Source organism: Charadrius vociferus, unplaced genomic scaffold (assembly GCF_000708025.1).
Source record: "Charadrius vociferus isolate BGI_N301 unplaced genomic scaffold, ASM70802v2 scaffold1228, whole genome shotgun sequence".
Lineage (NCBI taxonomy): Eukaryota > Metazoa > Chordata > Aves > Charadriiformes > Charadriidae > Charadrius > Charadrius vociferus.
The window spans coordinates 53,432-74,378 of NW_009649482.1; the positions used below are offsets into that span (position 1 = coordinate 53,432).

Sequence of the window (20,947 nt, forward strand, 5' to 3'; positions counted from 1 at the left end):
CGTTGCTATGTGAGAGCTGTCTCCAAAAGCTTCCCATTTAGTGATAATAGTTGGAAACGTCCACAGGGAAAGCGATGGTTCCTACTTTCTCTGGTCCAAGGCCAGAAGTGGATTTTTAACTTTAATTTGAGGTTTTGAATTGCACTTAGAAAGAAATCCATACTTTATGGAAACCCAGGGATTTTGACTTAGTACCTCCCGCACAATTAACGTCTCTGATTTGTAATGGGGATGTTCTTTTCCTAAAGCAGCTCAGCTCTCTTCCCTGTGCTTGCTGCAGCTGCACCACTTCTGCAGTGGACACCAAAGTGCTGCAAAGAAATGCCTGCCCATACTCTGGAACACCAAAGTAGGTAGCACGTTAATTTCACATACTGGGCTCACATACTGGGGCAGTTTGGCCACTTGATCATAAGGAGCATCCATCAATGGAGGCAGAATGAGGGCAAAGGACAGACAGACGTGGCTGCAGGTTAACTTTTTCTGCTCATGGTTTCTGTCTTTCCCAAGAGGTACTTGCATCTGTACAAGTTGAAGAAAAATTACCTGTACCACAGAAACTTCCACATGAAGAAATGTAGAGGCTTTTATCAAATGCACAGTCTCCGACAGGGGCCATGCATTGCCAAAAGCTGTGGTCACACCAGAAGTTCTATTTGAGGGATTTTTCCCATTCTGCCCTTCTATCTGGCAATGTCCTACATGACACTGCACAAAGAGCTTGGTGCAAGTGTGTAGGTGCGATGGCTATCCTGTGTCCCATAATACATATTTGTGTGTTTATATACATCAGGAAAATGAAAAGTCAATTCTCTGGTTGAGGTGCCGGGTAAACTTCACCTCAGTTTAATAATTAAGAGGCCAAGGAGTTGTTAGCACCCTGGATTGTCTTCCCTATAGACACTGGTAGCAATATTTCAATGATGAAAAGCCTGAGAATGGTCCACAACTGTGTAGGTATGACATGGAATATGTTGATCAACTAATGAAGGGGAGTTCATAAATATCATCTTATTCCTGTTGCTTGTCTGAATTCTGACCTAGTTCAAGTGTGATGTTGTTCTTCCTCCCTGAGGATGGCAGTCGTTTTACTAGATTGATTATTCTGCTGCACTTTTTTTGCAGTGTATAACTGAATTTGGTTGTGCTGTGTCAAGCCATTGGGCATACAACAGAGTAAGAACTGAATAACTTGCATTTAAATAGTTATTTGCTGAAACTGATATTGATTTCATTAGTAATGGTGTTACATCAAGGTCTTGGTTGAGTACTTTAAAAACTCAGAGGAAATTTAAGAACACTGTAATGAGCTTGGACCTCTAATGTTTTGTTATATTTTATATTAAAAATCAGAAAAAAAAAACCCAAAGGGAGCATGAGCTATCAATCAGCAGTGGCCTGCTGGGATGTTAGAGAGCAGAGGGAGCAATTAAGACTTTGGACTGCAATCCTTCACTGCCACGGAAGTTTCTTATCAGTGCCTGGAGATTTACAGTCCAGCGCTCCAACGTTACACGTGGGTGACCTTGCACCTCGGGGGGATGGCTGCCGAGGGCTGTGAGGGGAGGCTGTTGCACTGCTGGCATCTCCCCTGGGTGTCCGAGCCTGCCAGGGCTGGGCAAGGTGGCCAGTCTGGCACCCCCCTTTTGCCCAGCTGTCACCAGCAAGCTCGAAGGCTTGAGCGAAGGCTGAGTTCAGAATTTGGAAACACTGATACTGAGATAGGTAAGGCTTGAGTGAACATGTCTTTGAAAAAAAAAAAAATATGTTTTCTTCTGTACTTGTCATGTGGGCATGTTGTCCTGGATTTCCATGAATCTGGAAAAGGAGTAGTTCTTTATTTGTCAAGGTCCTTGAGCACAGCTTCGGCAAGGACAAGGAAACTGTTTCCCTCTCATGCTGAACTTGGGACTTTGCAGCCCAGCTCCAAGAGCCGCCCAGTCCTTTTGCTTATGTGTGCCTCAATGATCACCGAGATCACTCACCATCTGCCATGAGATACCGTCTTCCACATGCTACAGGTGTTTATAGAAAATTATTAGTGCTTTAGTGAATATTATCTTTAGGTAAATAAAGGGCTGGTTTAAGTTTTTTTTGTGGGCATTCCCTGTTTGGTTCTTTTAATCATATCTTATTAATAATTCAATAATCCGTTTCAGCAGAAGGCTCCTGTTATCATACCAATACCCATCATGAGCTGGATGGAAGTCCAGCGGAAACAAATGTTGAAAGGAAAACAGAGTTGGTTTTAAAGGGGAATACTAAAGAGTAGGAAAAAAAAAATAATTAAGCATTATTTTAATATCCAAAGATGAACAATCCCAGTACTTGACTAATATTTTACTCCCTGAGTAAATATGGCATTTGATGGCCTTTTTTTCTGTTTTGATGCATTGCAGGCAGTGAATAACATTCAGTGTTTATTCAATTTCCGAGAGAATAATTTAATTCTAAGGCTGTGCTGCCATGAGCAACATGCTTGAGTAACTCTCCCAGAGATTATGGCATTAGTAGTCAGCCCTTGCGCTTTGTTCTTATGGCATGTATTACATTTGTATCTCTCTCCTGCGTGCCGAGCAACAAGGATCTTGTTTCCTCAGCCTTTTAAGGACAAGATAGAAAACTGTCAATGTAAAAGTTACTACTGTTGACTGTAATATACATATAAAGTAAATCTGTGCAATATACAGTCTGTGTTAAAATAAAGGGCAGATTCTAAAAGCCAAGATCAGGTTTCAAACCAATTTATATTGAACAGTCAAGAGCACTACAGTGTTAGAGACACTTTCTGAGTACAGGTATTTTCACTGTCCATATCAACAAATTCAAATAAGCTTTAGTGCAGTTTACTTTATCAAATCTTCTACATAGGCATTCGTATTCATGAATCACCACATGTGCTGTAATGAATAAAAATTATGTGTAAAATTCAGTCCTAAAGGATGTAGTTTACAGACAGATGAGGTGCTTATCTTCAGCTGTATTTGCCACCTAAGTCACTCAAATATATTACCTAAAATAAAAATGCTAAGTCTTTGAGAAAAAAGAGGCATTAGTCATCAAGCCATTTTTATCTTTTTAATATTAATCAACTCCTGTAGCTGAACTGATGTTTCTGCTCATGCCACAGAAGAATAAGCAGGGGTGGGTGGGTGTTCTGCACACAAGGTCAAATAAGCTGCAGAATGCCGTGCTGCTTTCTGCAGCAGATGGGTAATGTTACATGGATTTTAATTATTGAAATTACTCCTGACTTTGAGGAAATACTCTGTTAATAATAACAGAATTGACCGCATGATAACATTTGAATTTTGTGGCACAGATGTGTTTATTTGAAGATGCCATGTCTGTCCTCTGGAGATGAAGGGGAATTACTGACCTTTAACTTTCTTGTTGCTCCTTTTTTCTTAGCAACCTTTTTTACCGTATTGATATTTTTCAAGGGGAATGTGAAATAGTCTGTTGTCGTTGGGAGGGCAGTGGGTGCAGATTCACAAAGAGCTTTTAACCACCTCTGCAGCTGGCAATCTGCAAGACTAATTTCGACAAGGGAAGCTCTGCTGTGAGCATGGGCTTACAGAGCTGCTTTGATGCTGAGCTCTGGCAGCTCCTCTGCAGAACAATAGAGAATGTCCCAGCAGATGACTGCTTGAAATAGATTTGTACTTGTGAATAGTTTCTTTGTATCCTTTAGCTATTTATTCGCACTACTTTCTAGAAACTATTAATGGTTTCTTCTTTGTTTCTTTCAATATATTTCTTCTCTCTCAGTCCGCTGTGAGGAACCGGGTAATAGAGGGAACCTGGAATGTTAATTGGGGTCTCCTATTCTTTTCCCCCTGACATCTAGTTACTGTTGTCATCACGACTCATCTCCCTGCATTTCTGCTGTATTTCATGCAAGGACATCAAGCGAGTTCTCTCTGTGGTAGGAGCTATCGGGGATCCTCACTTCTCACGTGCTCTTCTGTTGGTAGAGGAGAGAGAGGTGGCTGAAGATGGGTACATTAACGGTGTGTGAATGGAAGCCTCCTGCAGAAAGAAATACATGCAGCTGTTTTCCTGCCTTTTGTGGGTAGGAGAAGAAATACTGTTCCCATCTTACAGTCTGAAAGACTTGGGTTCAGATTAGACATTCAAATCTGAAAAAGGCAAAAATGAAGTCAGGAAGCAAGTTTCTGGGATAGATTATGGGATTTGTCTTTGGAAGCGTTTAAGAAGAGATTAGACCAATACCAGGAATGACATAGATGTAGTTACTGCTACCCTAGGAAGACGAATGGACTAGGTGCTGCCATGGGGCCCCTTTGAGATCCATTTTTCTATGATTTTTATGATCGTTTGTGAGCTGAGGATCAGGATTAATTACACATCTGATTAATTTGAACTTGGCCCCCTACTAATTTAGCTGCACTGTCCAAGGGACCAGATTTATTAGTACAGCCCTGGGTCTGTTTGTTGACATGCTCTCAGCTTCCTCGGCTCTAACGCGGCGCTGCAGCACAGTCCTTCCACAGCAGGAGAAGGCAGAGGCACTTGCTCACAGGCATCGATATTGCAATGGCTAGCTGGTGTTTACAAGACCCCAAAGGTTGGGTTGGTGTGCAAATTGAAAAAAGCAGAGCTTGGATAGTATTGTAACGCGGTGCAGGGTGGGGAGGCTGAGCCGAGAGCCCTGGCCCAGCTCGTGTGTCCCTCGACAGTGCAGCTTGATTACTGATATAAGGAATATAAGGAAGGTAGGATTGAGCCAGCAGTAAGCTTTAATTAAAATAGCTCTGAGTCCTAAGGAGGGGCAGCAGTTGCCATAGGGAATGGAAAGCTTACAAGAAGCCTATCTCTGTGCCTGAAACGTGGGAGAACAGAGTTGCTGTCCGGCACGCTCAAAGACTGGTTACCACAGGGAGCTCTGAAACCATCCTGACATTAAAAGTTTGAGTGAGACAGCAGAAAGCACTGCAAAGCAAGCAGTCAAGCAGGGGAAGTATTTTTTCCATACCAACCAAGCATTATGGGTCCTAAAATAGTCAAGCTCATCCCTTGTATTTAGGTGCTTTGGTGCCTTCTCTCTTTCCCCCTTTCCATCCTCAGGAATTCACTTTACTGCTCCCTGCACCTCAACGCTTCAGTGCATATAGTGAAACCTTATTTCTGCTGTAGGCTATATATATATATTTTACCATTTACATCGATGGGGCTGGGTTTCCACCTCTGGTACTTGGAATAGATCATATAGTTGTTGCTGAGCAGCAGGCATGTCCAAAATAGAAATGGCAGGTATTCCTATTCCCTACCTCCTGCTAGCACCTGTGTGTCTACCCTGTCAGCAGTGTCAGGGAGTATAAATACCATTAAAACTAAATTTTTGTTTGTCTGTATTCTGTGGTGGCTTGCTGCCCCTGATCTGGCTGATGATGTGAAAGCTAGCGCTGCCCCAAGGGAGCGAGGGTCAGGACCTGGGAGCAGCAGCTGTGGTACCACTGAACTTAAACTGATCCCAGACCCACACCCTGTCAGCACAACTTCTCCTTTGTTGGTTAGCTGGTGCCCCTTCCTTCTAGAAGGAAACTTGGCACTTTGTACCTGACAGATGGCCTCTCAAAGGGATACGTATAACTGGCAGATGCCTCTCCCAAGTGATCAGTTAGGCTTTAAAACCAGCTCTTGGTTTCTTGATGAGCTTAAAAAGGCCTGTGTGGATCCTCCATCAAAAAGCCTGCCTTCAGGCTTTGTCATGTAGAATCACTGCTGTTGGCTTCTTAAATTGTGGATAGAAAGCAACAACCTTCATAGGAAAGATTGTAACTGGGGAAAAAAAATAATAAATTACCATTCAGTCCAAAATGCCCCAGACCCTCTCTCTTTTTTTTTTTTTTTTTTTTTTTTTCCCCCGAGCTAATCTGGCAAGAGCAATTTGGGTTTGGTATCTTTTAATAGTACCCAGTCAGCCATGGGATAATCAGTGATGTAGAGTGGGCAACAGCCCCGCTTTAGAGAGTGCAGTCTTGAGTGTTTGTTACTTAGGCACTATTCAGTGCAGCGGGAATGATAAGGCTGTGGCAAAATAATTAATCTGAAGAGTCACATTAAGAGCTAATTCCCTGTCTGCTCCTGTCTGCATGCTCCCACCCCATGCTTTTCACCCCAACCAGAGCACGGGTTCCCAGGTGACCCCATCCTGCTCCCCCAGCAATGGGGTTGGGTGGATGACAGCAACATCGAGGCATGGAGGGAGCTGGTGAAGGGTCTAGAGAGCACGTCCTGTGAGGAGCGGCTGAGGGAACTGGGGTTGTTTAGTCTGGAGAAAAGGAGGCTCAGGGGAGACATTATTGCCCTCTACAACTACCTGAAAGGAGGTTGTAGAGAGGTGGGGGCCTGTCTCTTCTCCCAAGTTGACAGGTGATAGGACGAGAGGAAATGGCCTCAAGTTGCACAAGGGTAGGTTTAGATTGGATATCAGGAAAAAATTCATTGGAAGCATTGGAACAGGCTGCCCAGGTGTCCTGGTTTGAACCTCAGCTTTGATACTGAGCATCGTGCAGATGGGATGGAATACCCTGTCGGTGAGTTTTGGGTCACCTGTCCTGTCCGGTCCTTGCCACAGGTGTGACCCATCTATGCACTTCTGCTTCTGACCCTCCAATGTGGCACACAGCAAAGTGAGCTGCCCTTGGGTGTTATAGCAATAAGTATAAGCCAGAGCCTCTCTGCATACCATGCCTGGGCATCAGCTATAAACATCAGATATTATCACTCTGGAAGCAGACACTGTCTGAAAAATATGCCATTAATTTCAGAAACTGTAGTTAGTTAGAAGAGTCTTTAATGAAAAATTACTGAAAAGAAAATTGGTTCTGTTCTATCTCAAACCAGGACACCAGGGAAGTGGTTGAGTCACCATCCCTGGAGGTATTTAAAAGACGTGTAGATGTGGCGCGTAGGGACATGGTTTAGTGGTGGACTTGGCAGTGCTAGGTTTATGGTTGGACTCGATGATCTTAAAGGTTTTTTCCAACCTAAATGTTTCTATGATTCTATAAGCGTGAGTGGAACTGGCCTTTGGGCTGTGGCTGGCCCCTGGGTAGACATAGTTTTGTCCATTGGTACCTGGAGAAATTTGAAGGCCGGTACAGGCCTGAATGGACTGTGGGAAGCTCTTCATGAAGACTGCTGCATTTGCAAGATGTTGTTATCAGCCTGCTCCAAGGCATGGATGTGTCATCATCTTTCATTTACCCAGTCAGCGTGGTATTTGGAAAGTAATCCTCCCACTTCTTAGGAATGTTTAATGCTACTAGAGCTGCTGGAGACAGATGAGTAGCAGAGTTTTAAGTTTAAACAAAATGACCTCCAAAATGTCCTTCTCATGGCAAAACTTTTTCCAGCCAATTGATATTTTGCTGTTTGCAGTGATCATATGTTAATGTATTACATCCTTCCGCAGATTTGCAGAAGGATCAGGTTAACTGAACTGTGTTATAACCCTAGAGTCTGAATTTTCTCTCATGCTATTTTAATACAGTTTAGTTCAGTAAAGTTTCTCTTCCTTTGAAGGAATTAGTTAGGAATATTCCAGTAGTGTTTGTTACAGAGTGCTAATATTAGTTATAATTAATTATTATTTATTAATATAGAATTAATATATAATTAATATATAAATACTAATGCATTAATTGCTATAAATGCAGCCAAATCAAACCATTATTTTTCAGATAAACATGTACGATTAGAGATTTATAGTTTATTTCAATTTATAAAGAAGTCATTATAATATTATGTGACCACGATACTAGGAAAATTAAATACCTAAACAATCAGAACATTCCTTAGTTCTGTCTTTTTATATATACTTACATATGAAAGTCAATAAAATAGATATTTTATAGGGACTTATACGCAACAGGATTTATAATGTTAAATATTATGGGTTTCAAACTCTCTCATAATTACATAAATGGCCCATTTAATTGCCCTTGATAGAAATTCATCTTACTTCTTCAGATTTAGTGATTCCAATTAAATGCATTGAGCATTTCAGCTTATTAAATTATTAGATGTATTGTAAATGCTTTATTTAAGTGCTATTGCTGGTGAAGGAACTTGAATCATATATTATCTTGATCTGGCTTCTATTCAGTATGCTATAGATAACTAATATATGGCTTTTTTCATCATTGTCTTTGATAGAGTTGTCATTCTGCAAGTAAATCCATGGAAGGAAAAGATTATAGGTACTTATGTTATTCTACAGATGTATTTTCATCAGTATCTTGTGCACAATGGCATGTCTGGGTTTTTTTTCTGTTTTTGAGACAATGAATGATATATCAAAAGCTAAGGAATGTCAGAATCATGCATAATTTCAAAAGGTAATGGTTTCTGGTTTTGGACAATAGGAGCTGCATTTATGCTCTTAAAGTATTGTGCCAGTAATGCTGGTTAGATCAGATAAAATGTCATGGACTCTAATAATGCCACCTGAACAAAACGTTTTGAAGGATGAGATCAGATAAATTCAGATTAAAAAGGAGGATGCAGACTTTTAACAATGAGGAAAAAGAATCTCTGAAATAATTTATTTTGGGATATAGACATATCTGTGTATTGAAAGGGAGGCAAAAATGGTTCTGTAAGAGATGCTCCATCCCTGCTTAGCCAAGCATCTACATCTATGAATCAGGAGGATCGGTCTGCAAAAGGGTCAGAGCAGGCCACACTAGGTCATTCACAAAATGCCTTATGTAGAAACATGGAAAATGTAATTCTTTCAGTTCAAGTTGAGTATTTGTGTATATGAGAGAGGGAAATTTTAAGGCTAGTCTAGAGGACCTTCTTTGAGGACTTAAAACAGTTGATGCCAAATAAAAAAGAAAATTGTCCTCACTTTTCTTTTCCCCCTTTCATCCTCTCTTCTCTCAGCTTCCCTTATCCCTTCAGAATGAACAATCAGGGCAAGCTGGGTATCGTTGCAGACCAGCCAGTGTTCCCTGGCTGCCTCCTCCCTGGCATGGCAAGCCTCTTTCTGGGTCTTTACCTGGTACTATTTTCCTCTTTGGATTCTTCCACCAGTAGAAAGGAGGAGGGGTGGCTTTCCAGTAGTGTCCTGGTGTCCTGCTACATCATGCTGGTGAGAAGAATTCTCTGTATGATGCAGAATTAGATTTTCCATTGTTTATGGAAAACAAAAAATGTACCCATAATTCACATTAGAGGCTTCTAAACAGGAGAAATAATTGGGCTTTAAAGTTTCTAAGGGTATATCTGTATATTCGAAAAGTAATTAATCAAAACCACTTTAGGGTTTGGTTATTTTTTCCTCATTAATTTCTCAAGAATTTATTTATATTTGCATGTTACCAAGTAGATACAAACAATATATTTAAAAAGAAGCCAAAATTGCTTATAAGTGAGGTTAATTTTGTGGCAGAATGATGCTGAAGGAAGTCCCAAACCTGGTTTTGGCCAAAGTTGTGCTGGTAGTGCTTCTCCATGTGAAGTCAGTGTATTTGTAATTAAATTTGGACCCCAGTTAAACTGTATTTTCTATGATGTGTCTATTATTGTTCTTCATAAAAAATACATCTTTTATTTTCCTGTGCAGAGTAAAGTAAACACGATGTACAAATTTACAGTGAGACTTGACAACAAACACGTGAGATCATGGATATTAGTTTCAGCATAAACTTTCTATTACATTCAATTTACTGCTAGTGCAATAAAACTGTCATCAGATCGAATGAGATTTTATACTGCATCAGCTATAATACAATGTCATTAAATTGGAAGTATATAAATTTTCCGTTGTTCTCTTACTTCTGAGTTCTGAAAATTAGAAAGTTATGCACAACATCATGCTATGGCTTGCATATTCTGACAGATAAGTAGTGATTTAGTCAGGGTAGTTTGGGTCATATACCTAATTTCTGATTATAAGGGTGTTTTGCAGTGAGAAAAATAGTATGTTTTACTGCAGTAAGGACCTGAAATCTTTTCGTGAAAACTCGTATGAAAAAAATTTAGGGAAAAGGCCCAAATACTAGTTTCTCAATTTTGCGTGGGACAAAAAACAGAAATAAAAGAAGTCCTTTATGTACTCCAAGAAAGGGGACAATCAAAATAGTTAATGGAACTGCATTCGCTTTAAAAAGAAGGCTTCGAAACAACACCAGTTTTCATTAAGTTCAGTTTATGGGTCCACAGTTCAAGAAATCAAGAGCCACCAGAGCTCACTTCTCATCTTGGAGATGAGAATACCCTGATTCAGGTCACTGTCCCTTGACCGGTTTGCTTTCCTTTGGTATATTGATAGGACACAAGGCTGTAAGAAGCAGCTTCCTTGGGCAACAGTGGGGGCTGTTCTGATAAAAAAAAAAATGACGGTGGGGGAATCATATATTTTTTTAACGTTCTTTCTCTTTGTTTTCAAAATTAGACATTTCCATTCTTTCATTTAAAGTACCTTCTCATTTGCAATTATTTGGTATTACAAAGTGTCTGCACATACAATTAATATAATGTGCTCTGTATATATGATGGAATACAGCATTTTAAAAGTCTACACTGAATCAGAAATGAATAATATATTCATATACATTGCATTTAATTTTGGTAAGAAGTAGTGTCGTGGTTTAACCCCAGCCAGCAACTAAACACCACAGCTCATCACCCTCACCCCCTCCCCAGTGGGCTGAGGGAGAGAATCAGAAGAGTAAAAGTGAGAAAACTCGTGGGCTGATATAAAGACAGTTTAGTAGGTACAGCAAAAGCCACACGCACAAGCAAAGAAAGAAATTCATTCACCACTTCCCATGGGCAGGCAGGTGCCCAGACATCTCCAGGAAAGCTGAGCTCCATCACACGTAATGGTTACCTGGGAATACAAACGCTGTAATGCCGAATATCCCCCCCTTCCTTCTTCTTCCCCCAGCTTTATATGCTGGACATGGTGTCATATGTTACGGAATACCCCTTTGGTCAGTTGGGGTCAGCTGTCCCGGCTGTGTCCCCTCCCAACTTTTTGTGCGCCCCTGGCCTACTCGCTGGTGGGGTGGTGTGAGGAGAAGAAAAGGCCGTGACCCTGTGTAAGCACTGCTCAGCAATAACTAAAATATCCCTGGATTATCAACACTGTTCCCAGCACAAATCCAAAACATAGCCCCCCTACTAGCTACTATGAAGAAAATTAACTCTACTCCAGCCAAAACCAGCACAAGTACAAAAATTTGTTACTTAATATTTATATTCCACTGATGTTCAGAGACCTGTCAGGATTGAAGTGATGTTTGTACTATATGGATATGGTCCTTGCTCCTGTAAAACCTGAAGGTGTCTCACTTTTCATATATGGCAAATCTGAAAGTATATCTAAGTACTAGGGGATAGATGACCTGAACAGACTTTATCTCAACTGAGCCTTCTGTTTTTCATTTCTTGTGGTCTGTTCCATTATGTGTAGGTTCATTAGACATGCTACGTGACTGACATCTTCCACAATTAATGCTCACTTATAATTAGATGCAATGCTGACAAGGACTCTGTTGTTTTCTATAGTTTCACAGAAAGGCCTTTTCCTTCTTCTTTGGCGCCAATCCATTAAAACCGTTGCACCACGTTCAGCTGGTGACTGGGATTGAAAATAATTTACAGCCATTAAAACATTGCTCGTGTATCATTAGCTCCACCTCTTGGATTAATTTGTTTTTTACAGATAAAGTAGTTCACAGGGGGATCCTCTCTGGAAATGTAAAAAGTCCTGAGGCAGTGCCCTGGTAAAAAAGCATCTGGCTCAATTGCTCTATCCTGCAAGTTTAATGTTTAGTGCTTGATTAGTAAAGTTTAATTACGAATTATTTTACTAATAATTTGGGTTACATTGTCCTCTAGTGGCTCATACAGATAACTGCCCTGCTGACAGACTTTTTGCCTTGTGTTTTAAATCCTCTCGTACTGTTTTCACACAAGTCCAAGTCACCTCAGAAGAGGACTGATGCAATGGCCAAATAAAAAGTTTGCATCTTACCACCACTGTATCCATACAGCACTGCCCTCTATAACTGCATATTGTCTGCATAAGAAATATTTAAAATAGTTCAAAATAACAACAGAGAGCTGTGAGAAAATACTGTATTTAATTTCATGGAAAAAAATGTATACTGCCTACTGACAGTAACAAAGAATAAAATCAGCATGACTCTTTTTTTTAATAGGTTGAAGACTAGTTTACTTCCATAAAATGCCTAGACTCCACAGAGGGACCTGGACAGGCCGGATCGATGGGCTGAGGCCAATAGTATGAGCTTTAACAAGGCCAAGTGCCGGGTCCTACACTTGGGCCACAACAATCCCCTCCAACGTTACAGGCTTGGGGAAGTGCGGCTGAAAAGCTGCCTGATGGAAAAGGACCTGGGGGTGTTGGTTGACAGCAGCTGAACACAAGCCAGCAGTGTGCCCAGGTGGCCAAAAAGGCCAACGGCATCCTGGCCTGTATCAAAATCGGTGTGGCCAGCAGGACTAGGGAAGCGATTGTCCCCCTGTACTCGGTGCTGGTGAGGCCCCACCTTGAACGTGGTGTTCAGTTTTGCGCACTGCTCTATAAGAAGGACCTTGAGGTGCTGGAGAGGGTCCAGAGCAGGGCAAAGAAGCTGGTGAAGGGTCTTGAGAATATGTCTTATGAGGAGCAGCTGAGGAACTTGGGGTTGTTTAGTCTAAAGAAGAGTAGGCTGAGGGGAGACTTTATTGCTTTCTACAACTACCTGAAAGGAGGTTGTGGAGAGGTAGGCGTTGGTCTCTTCTCACAAGTTACAACTGATAGGACAAGAGGAAATGGCATCAAGTTGCGCCAGGGGAGGTTTACGTTAGACATTAGGAAAAAATTCTAGTCTGAAAGGGTTATCAAAGACTGGAACGGGCTGCCCAGGGAAGTGGTAAAATTGCCATCCTTGGATGTATTTAAAAGCCATCTAGATATGGTGCTCAGGGACATGGTTTAGAAGTGGACATGGCAGAGATAGTTAACGATTGGACTTGATGATCTTAATGGTCTTTTCCAGCCATAATAATTCTATGATTCTATGATCTCATACAGTGGAAAACACAACAGCCCTCAAGCATGTCCTGTGGGTACTCACTCGTAAACCTCAATAACGCCAGGCTTTTGCCCTGTCACGTTGCAGCATCACCTTTCATAGGAAGCAGTGACAGCACTGGAGCACTTTGTAGCTGGATGTTTGCAAAGAGGAGGAGGGATCTGGGAGCATGGAGAATAACACCAGGGTGTTTGCCATGCCAAAATGCCCATTTTATGTTACTTTGAAAAGGTGATACCGTATTCTCTAATGTGCTGAGTTTGTTTTGCCCTGTGGCAGAGCAGTATGATTGCTTCCAGCAGAGGCCTCAGCCCTGGTGGCGGGAAGCACAGCAGGCAGCTCTGCGGCAGGCACGGCTGGACGGATGCTCCAACTGGCGAGTCTTCCCTTTTCATACTGTTTCTTCCTTGACCAAACGCCATGAGTAATGAGGAGCAGTTTGCTCTGCAGAGATCGTTTGTGCGTGTGTAAGAAGAGGGGGAGAAGTGCTATAAATGCTTCTGTTTGTACCTCCAAGACGATGTAGGAGAAGGAACTGTTACAAGTGGTGAAGGAACATGGTTTCTGTCTTAAAAGAAATGGTGGTGCGCTCCAGCAAGGTGACAGCTCACTTTTTCTTTTGCTGTTTGCAGTAATAGGAAAGACAAAGGTGTACTCTGAACTTTCAGAGTTAATATCGGAGGCTTTTTCAAAGTCGCCTGCCTTGTACTTTTTCAGGGAAATAATGTATCAGGATTCAGTAAAAATTCTTTGTTCAGGTCCTCCATCTCTGGCCACCTATTTTCTTCCTCCCTTTTTGTAGAGGGCTTCCTTTCAACCAGCAGTGTGACTGTGTGCACTGGATGGATGTCAGCTGGTTCCTATTTATTCCCTGGGCTGATCTTCCTCCAAACACTGGGATAGTTGCAGAGTAGCTTAATTATATTTGACACAGTGGAGTTGTGCGTTTGGTGTTTTCACGTACTGCTTCAGACTCACACATATACCCACACGTAGCAAGCATCAATAGCCACCACAGCTGAGAACATGCTGACAGAAACAAAATGTATAAAGGCAGCCCAGAGGTGTAACATGCCTTTACCTCGTGAAATCATCTGCGATGCCATTCTTACAGTTCACTTGGAGGTTTATTAGGCAGTGATGGATGCAGGAATATTTGCAGAGAGTTACTTTTATCTAGAGCTCTGTGGCTCTTCTGCCACTGGGGATCTTTTAAACCAAAGGCATGCCTTCAGTTAAGAAATTGCGTGGGGTCTTTATTTTTTCTTAATTAGCTGCCAGGAGGGGGAAGGTCAAGGTTTTTATTTTTCTTTAACAAAAACACTTCATTTTAAAAAGTGCTTTTGTAACTCTTGCATCAACATATTTTTTTTTCATGCTTTGCAATGTTCTTTTCCAGGGGTTTATAAGTTTTTGTTTAATCTAGGTGCTAAGCAAAGCTCTGTTTATCCTCAACTCAGAATGTGTGGTTTTATCCTTTATGTACTAAAGAGTAAATTGTACAGATTGATCTATTTAGAGCTCACTAACTACAGTTTCTGCTCAAATGATTTTTTTAAATGTTTGATTTTTCCAGGTAGCTATCAGACCCCATGATTGCCCTCCCTCCACACTGGAATCTTTTACAGAAACCCATTACTGCTTCTCAGGTGTGCTCTTTCTGACTCCCCAGCAGCAAAGGGGCTCTGCCCCATCATTAAAGTCACAGTAGTGCTTTCCTCTGCCAGATGCTGCAGCAATGCTCAGGTCCCTCCTGCAGGCAAGAAGAAGGTGTGACAGATTATGCCTCTTCCTATTAATCAGGAAAATGCAGGCTTCTATTCAAAGTAGAGTGGGAGGTTGCTCCTACTGACGGTATTGGTCTCTGCTCTCTTCCAGCTGTGTGTTAACTCCATCTTCCTGTGGTGCATTTTACATCAGGGTTATGCCAGCAGAGTCTTTCCAGAGTAAGCTGACCCTTGATGTCAAGCCCATTGAGAGCTGGAATCAAATGGAAGCATTTTTTGGTGAAACCGATCCCTTGTGACCTCTCTCATAAGGCTGTCTGGGAACTGCATATTCTAATGGGAAAAATAAAGTGGTGACCTTGTTGTGTTCTCAGGCTCACAGGCTGTCATCCTGCTCAGCACAGCAATGTGTTTGTCAGGTTTTTGACGAGCGCTTTACCGACGTCTGCCTGGCAGGTCCCTCCCACCTACCGGTGTGCCTCTCTGATGCCTGCAGATAAAAACACATGGGTGCACCTCGCTCAGTAACAGATGTCTTTACAGAACAGATGCCGTTACTTATTGCTTTTCTGTATGAATGTAGAAAGCATCCCTCAGTGGAAAACAGGTGATAATTTTATTTAAACCCAACTGTATCGTAGAGCAATAAAACCAAAGAGATGATAAAGCCTTGCCAGGTTTTCCATTTCAATAAGCATCTAATCTTGAAACTGTTTTAATCAACCTTCCTTATCAGATGTTCTTATTTCTGCATTGCCAGTGCACACCTGTAATTACCACTTGGCCTCAGATTAAAAGGTGATGCTGTTTTGATTTGCACTGTTAAATCACTTCTATTTGAGGATTAAGTTTTCGTTTGGCCTTTTCTAAAGGCAGTGTTCGTCATTAAAGTGGCTGGGCATGAATGGTAACGTACTTGTGTTTTCTCTCATCAGAATAATGAAATGGTGGAACTACAGAGGATACGAATGAAAGATGAAATTCGAGAGTACAAGTTTCGAGAGGCGAGACTCCTACAGGACTACACCGAGCTTGAAGAAGAAAACATCACTTTACAGAAACTGGTGTCCACACTGAAACAGAATCAAGTAAGCATCGAACGTTTTAAGGCGCTATGCTGAAAAATGACATCCTTTTCTCCAATTTCCATAATGTGATCCCACAGAGCACTTTGATAGAAATTTCTTTCTATGGGTTTTTCAGTTGTGTTTTTGTTAAATGCTTATTCTGAAACAGTGTTACTTGGCCATTTTTGACATATGGGGAGGCCCTTACCTCAGTTTTAGAAAAATCCTGGTGGAATATTTCATTGCAGAACTTTATAACAGCGGAGGAATTATTAAAATAGATAGAATCGCACCTTTTCACTTCCTGCTTTTCCTCTCCTCCCTCCCTGCACGCTGAACTCGGTGCCCAGCGGCAGAGCTCAGCCCTCTGTTTCCTCTCAGTTGGTTTCCTGCACGTTCTTTCCTCTTCTGAAGTGCAGAAAAGAGGAAATAATTTTCTCCTTTTTTTTTTTTTCCCTGCTCCTCAGGTTTTCCTGTACCGGTGTACACCTGTACCAGTGTACAGCCACGGCAGCCCACAAGTTTAGCAAGCTTCAAAAATAGGCGAAGGGACGTCAGATATTTCTAGCATGTCCCTTGTTTTCCTCATTACAGTAATTTGCCGCTGATGGCTAACCAACCCACTGTAATTCTCACTGCAGTGCAGAATGCACCCCGAGGATCCACCATAAACAACAGCCCCGTTGCATCCAGGTGTAAGCAGTCGTGGGGGCTGTTCTCTCCCCCTTACAAAAGCACATATATACCACCGAGGAAGCAATCAAGAACACAATTGTCCTTTAAATGGAACAAAAGAGATTTTTTCTCATGTCAGAGGAGTTAACTTGCCATGATCAATATTTAAGTATCCAAGTTGGGTGATGTAATACTTTCTGCCTTTTAGACACTGTCCAGACCAGCATAACATGGCACTTCATAACACCGTTTCCTTAACTGCTAGCAGACGTTAACAGCGGTGTGTTCCAGCCCCTGGTTTATGTCCTAACCTACTGCGTGGTTCAGTCAGCGCTTTTATCAAATGGCCAAGACTGTCACAGTCTCTAATGGCAGCCTGGTAACACAGCTGCCTTATTCCTGCAGGAATATGCAGTACTATTTCAGATATCTTTCACTGCTGTTTTATTGCTCCAGCACAAATGCAATTGAAACATTTAAAACAGCAGAGCCCTGCCGCAGGGAGTACGCAGGTAATAGAAATGGGTACATTGTTTCCTTATTTATGAAGATACCCAGACTTTCACACTCCCAAAACTGAATTTATAGCAGATCATCTTTGTGTCAGAGTTATTTACCAAGGCAGCAAATTCCCCCTTTGAGGCATGGATTTTTCCCTCACCAACCTCATAGGAGGCATTTTCACGCTATTAGAAAATGAAAGACCCCTTTATGGACTGTCCTAGTTTCCCCTGGAAGAAAATCCATTTGCAAATGTTTATATTTGTCATAATATTTCATTCTTAATGAAACTGAATGGTAGCAGTCTGTGGAGAAAAGAAGCATTGCCACATTTTGAATGGCTTTAAAAATCAGTCTTTTTGCATCACATATCCATGTGCTTGTGATTCCTAAAATAGCTTTGATCTACAAGATAAAATTTCATGAGCATTTTTATACTTTAATTTAAACCCCCATATGTTACAAGTCTTAGTGCTAAACTCTTATTATCTGTGTTGGGTTTCTTTGTAGTTTTTGTAAGCAAGAATTCATGAGATGGTAACCATACAGATAATATAGATCTCTGTTTTTCATATGGATTTAAATTTTTAAAAGGTTTCTTTTTCCATGTCCTTAAGTTATAAACATAGCTACTTGATAGGTTTTAATAACTTTTCAGGTGGACCTCTCTCTCCAGTCAGAAAAGATATCAAGTTCCTTAATGTAGACTTCAAGATATCATGGATTTTCCTTTTCAATTTGACATCTCCCAATATCACTTTGAAACTTTCTTTGTTGTTTGAAATGCTTCCATTCTTTACGTTTGAAGAGTAGTGCTTTGGTTTTTAAGTTTGCCTTTCCAAAGGTGTACAAGTACAAGACTTTTGACAGGTTGATAAATACTCTGCTTCAATAGGAATGGTGGATATTTCTGTTTTCACTAGAACCTTATTATAATTTGTTTAAATATATATATCAAATAAAAAATATTCTAGACAATGCCTTAAAATTGCCGATAATAATGCATATTAACGCATTTGAATGAGAAAAGCCTTAACTGAAAAAAGCTGTTTTATGGAGGCATAAAAATTCTTTTTGTCTTTCACCAAACTATTAAATTATTTCACTCAATACTGGGAATTTTTTGCATTTAGAAATGAAAAGGTGGATGAGTAACATGATTAGAATTAAATTAAAAATCAAAGCATGATCATTTTTACCAGGTGTCAAGCATAGACAAGGACTTTTACAAACAAAGCTCTTCCTTTTCATTGCTGTGGGATTTTCCAACGGTGTAAAGGAAGATGAGGAGGGCCAGCAAGGGAGGGTGTTCTGCAGTGGGGATTGGCTGCACCATCTAGATATTGCTGAGCAACTGGTTTTGAGTTAGATTTGCCTTACCTTGGCTTTGCTTCTTGTTAGGTGCATTTGAAAGGACTGGATAAAAGTGGGAGCTGCCTTTTTAAGAAGAGAGAAGCAGCTGTTTTTTCCTCAGCCCATACTGCCAATAAATACCTTGATAAAATACTGCACCTGGGTGTGGGGTGGGGAGAAAGAAGAAGAGTGGTGGGGGGAAGGAGAAACACTAGTGAGTCCCTCCAAGGCTGGTGAGGCTGCACCAGGTCACTGGGGGATGTACTTCAGGCACTGTCAGAGCAACAGGTTGCCAAGTGCTCCAAAATGGCATCCCCAACACGCTGTGCAAGGACTGTGTGGCTAGATAAGCTGTTTACTACATTTGTCTGGTAGTTTAAAAATCTGTAACCATTTGGGACATCTTAGAGTTTAAACGGATTGTATAAATAGTTTGCTGTTTAATTTTTAAAATCAAATGCTTCTTGAAGAGTGCAGAGGCTTGTATTGAGAAGAGTGTGGCCAGCAGGTCGAGGGAGGTTATCCTCCCCCTCTACTCGACCCTGGTGAGGCCGCATCTGGAGTATTGTGTCCAGTTCTGGACTCCCCGGTTCAAGAAGGACAGGGAACTGCTGGAGAGGGTCCAGCAAAGGGCTACTAAGAAGATGAGGGGACTGGAGCATCTTTCTTATGAGGAAAGGCTAAGGGGCTTGGGTCTTTTCAGTCTAGAAAAGAGAAGACTGAGGGGGGTCTTATCAATACTTATAAGTACTTTAAGGGAGGGTGCTAGGGGGATGGGAACAGTCTTTTTTCAGTGGTGACCAGTGATAGAACAAGAGGAAACGGGCACAAACTTGAGCATAGGAAGTTCCATCTAAACATGAGGAGGGACTTCTTTACTTTGAGGGTGGAAGAGCACTGGAACAGGCTGCCCAGAGAGGTTGTGGACTTTCCTTCTCTGGAGACACTCAACACCCACCTGGACGCCATCCTGTGCAACCTGCTGTAGATGACCCTGCTCTTTCAGGGGGGTTGGACTAGATGATCTCCAGAGGTCCCTTCCAACCCTGACCATTCTGTGATTCTGTATGACACAGAGAAGAGGGTTGAGGCTCTTCTACATTTTTTGTACTTGAACACTGTCAAAACACCAGATACTTTAGAGTGTCTGTGCCTAAGTGACTTTACATCTAGTAAGAATTTAGATAAAAAGTCATCCTCAGAATACTAGTAATTAATATCTGAGACTATATTAACATAAGATCAATACATACCATGATATACTGACATTGCTTATGGCAATTCATAATAAATCTGTGGTTACCAGGATACCTGCTACTAAACAGCCTTCTTTCCATGAAATACATTGTTTATTGTCATAAGTTACTCAGAAAAAAGTGTTATATTTCTTGATTCTCACATGCTGAACAAGTAAGAAGTGGAGCATTATACAGAGTGAGCTCCACTTGCGTTTTCTGTGCAGCCGTTCTTTGCAGCTTCAGGCGATGTCTGGTATTTCAAACTATATTTTCTCTAACACCTATTTCAATAAGGCTGATAAATGGCAGGTTTTCATGACTCAAGTTTTAGTATTATGAATGTTCTTTGTCTTGTCTAATTCAGGTTGAATATGAAGGATTAAAGCATGAGATTAAACGATTTGAGGAGGAGACAGTGTTGCTTAATAGTCAGCTGGAAGATGCCATCCGGCTGAAGGAGATTGCTGAGCACCAGCTGGAGGAAGCTCTGGAAACTTTAAAAAATGAAAGAGAGCAAAAGAACAATCTGAGGAAGGAACTCTCCCAGTATATCAACCTCAATGATAGTATGTATAATAACCATATTAATATATCAGTAGATGGATTGAAGTTTTCAGAGGACGGGGGCGAGCCCAACAATGATGACAAAATGAATGGTCATATCCACGGGCCTCTCGTGAAACTCAACGGTGACTACCGAACTCCCACGGGTAGGAAAGGAGAATCTCTGCACCCAGTCTCTGACCTCTTCAGTGAGCTCAACATATCAGAAATACAGAAACTGAAGCAGCAACTCATGCAGGTAAGAGCTGAATTTAATCTCCCGAAGCGTTTAGACACACATCCTATGGACCCTGGTGCCGGCTTTTGCAATGATTTCCCCGGTGATGTTCTTGATCACATGCATCCTGTTCTTACACTTCGGCTTTCTTCGTATCCAGAGTTTGCTAGCAATACTCCTAGAAAACAGATGATCTGTCTGTGAAAAGTCAGCGTGATCTGAGCAGATGATTAGTGGGAAGAGGAGGAAGGGACTTAGTTGCTGTGGTTGCGGATGGCTAGACTGTTTTTTCCTGGTTTGATGATGGTAAATGTCCCTGAGATTGCAAGTCAAACAAAGTACTCTTCAGTACAACCAAAGCTATCTGGAAAAAAACCCACTAAAATACAGAGAGACTGGATTATGCTTCTTTGCAACTTAGAGGGAGTTTTTGCCATTATATTCAGTTTGAACAAGATTTGGCATACCGTCAAGAGAGAACAAAAGGAGAGGAGCACTCCTCTTAACAACCGTGCACTCA

At 41.3% G+C, this 20,947-nt stretch overlaps 1 protein-coding gene across 1 annotated transcript in view; it reads left to right on the forward strand.

The window, feature by feature from the left end:
- Window positions 1-20,947, forward strand: part of BICD1 (bicaudal D homolog 1 (Drosophila)) — a gene marked incomplete at its 5' end in the record, with an annotated part of 118,291 nt that overhangs the window by 51,861 nt on the left and 45,483 nt on the right. Inside the window, 2 exons of the mRNA XM_009889903.1 lie at window positions 15,748-15,900; window positions 20,011-20,448. Of these exons, the coding sequence (XP_009888205.1) occupies window positions 15,748-15,900; window positions 20,011-20,448 (591 nt within the window). The remainder of the gene's footprint in view (window positions 1-15,747; window positions 15,901-20,010; window positions 20,449-20,947) is intronic.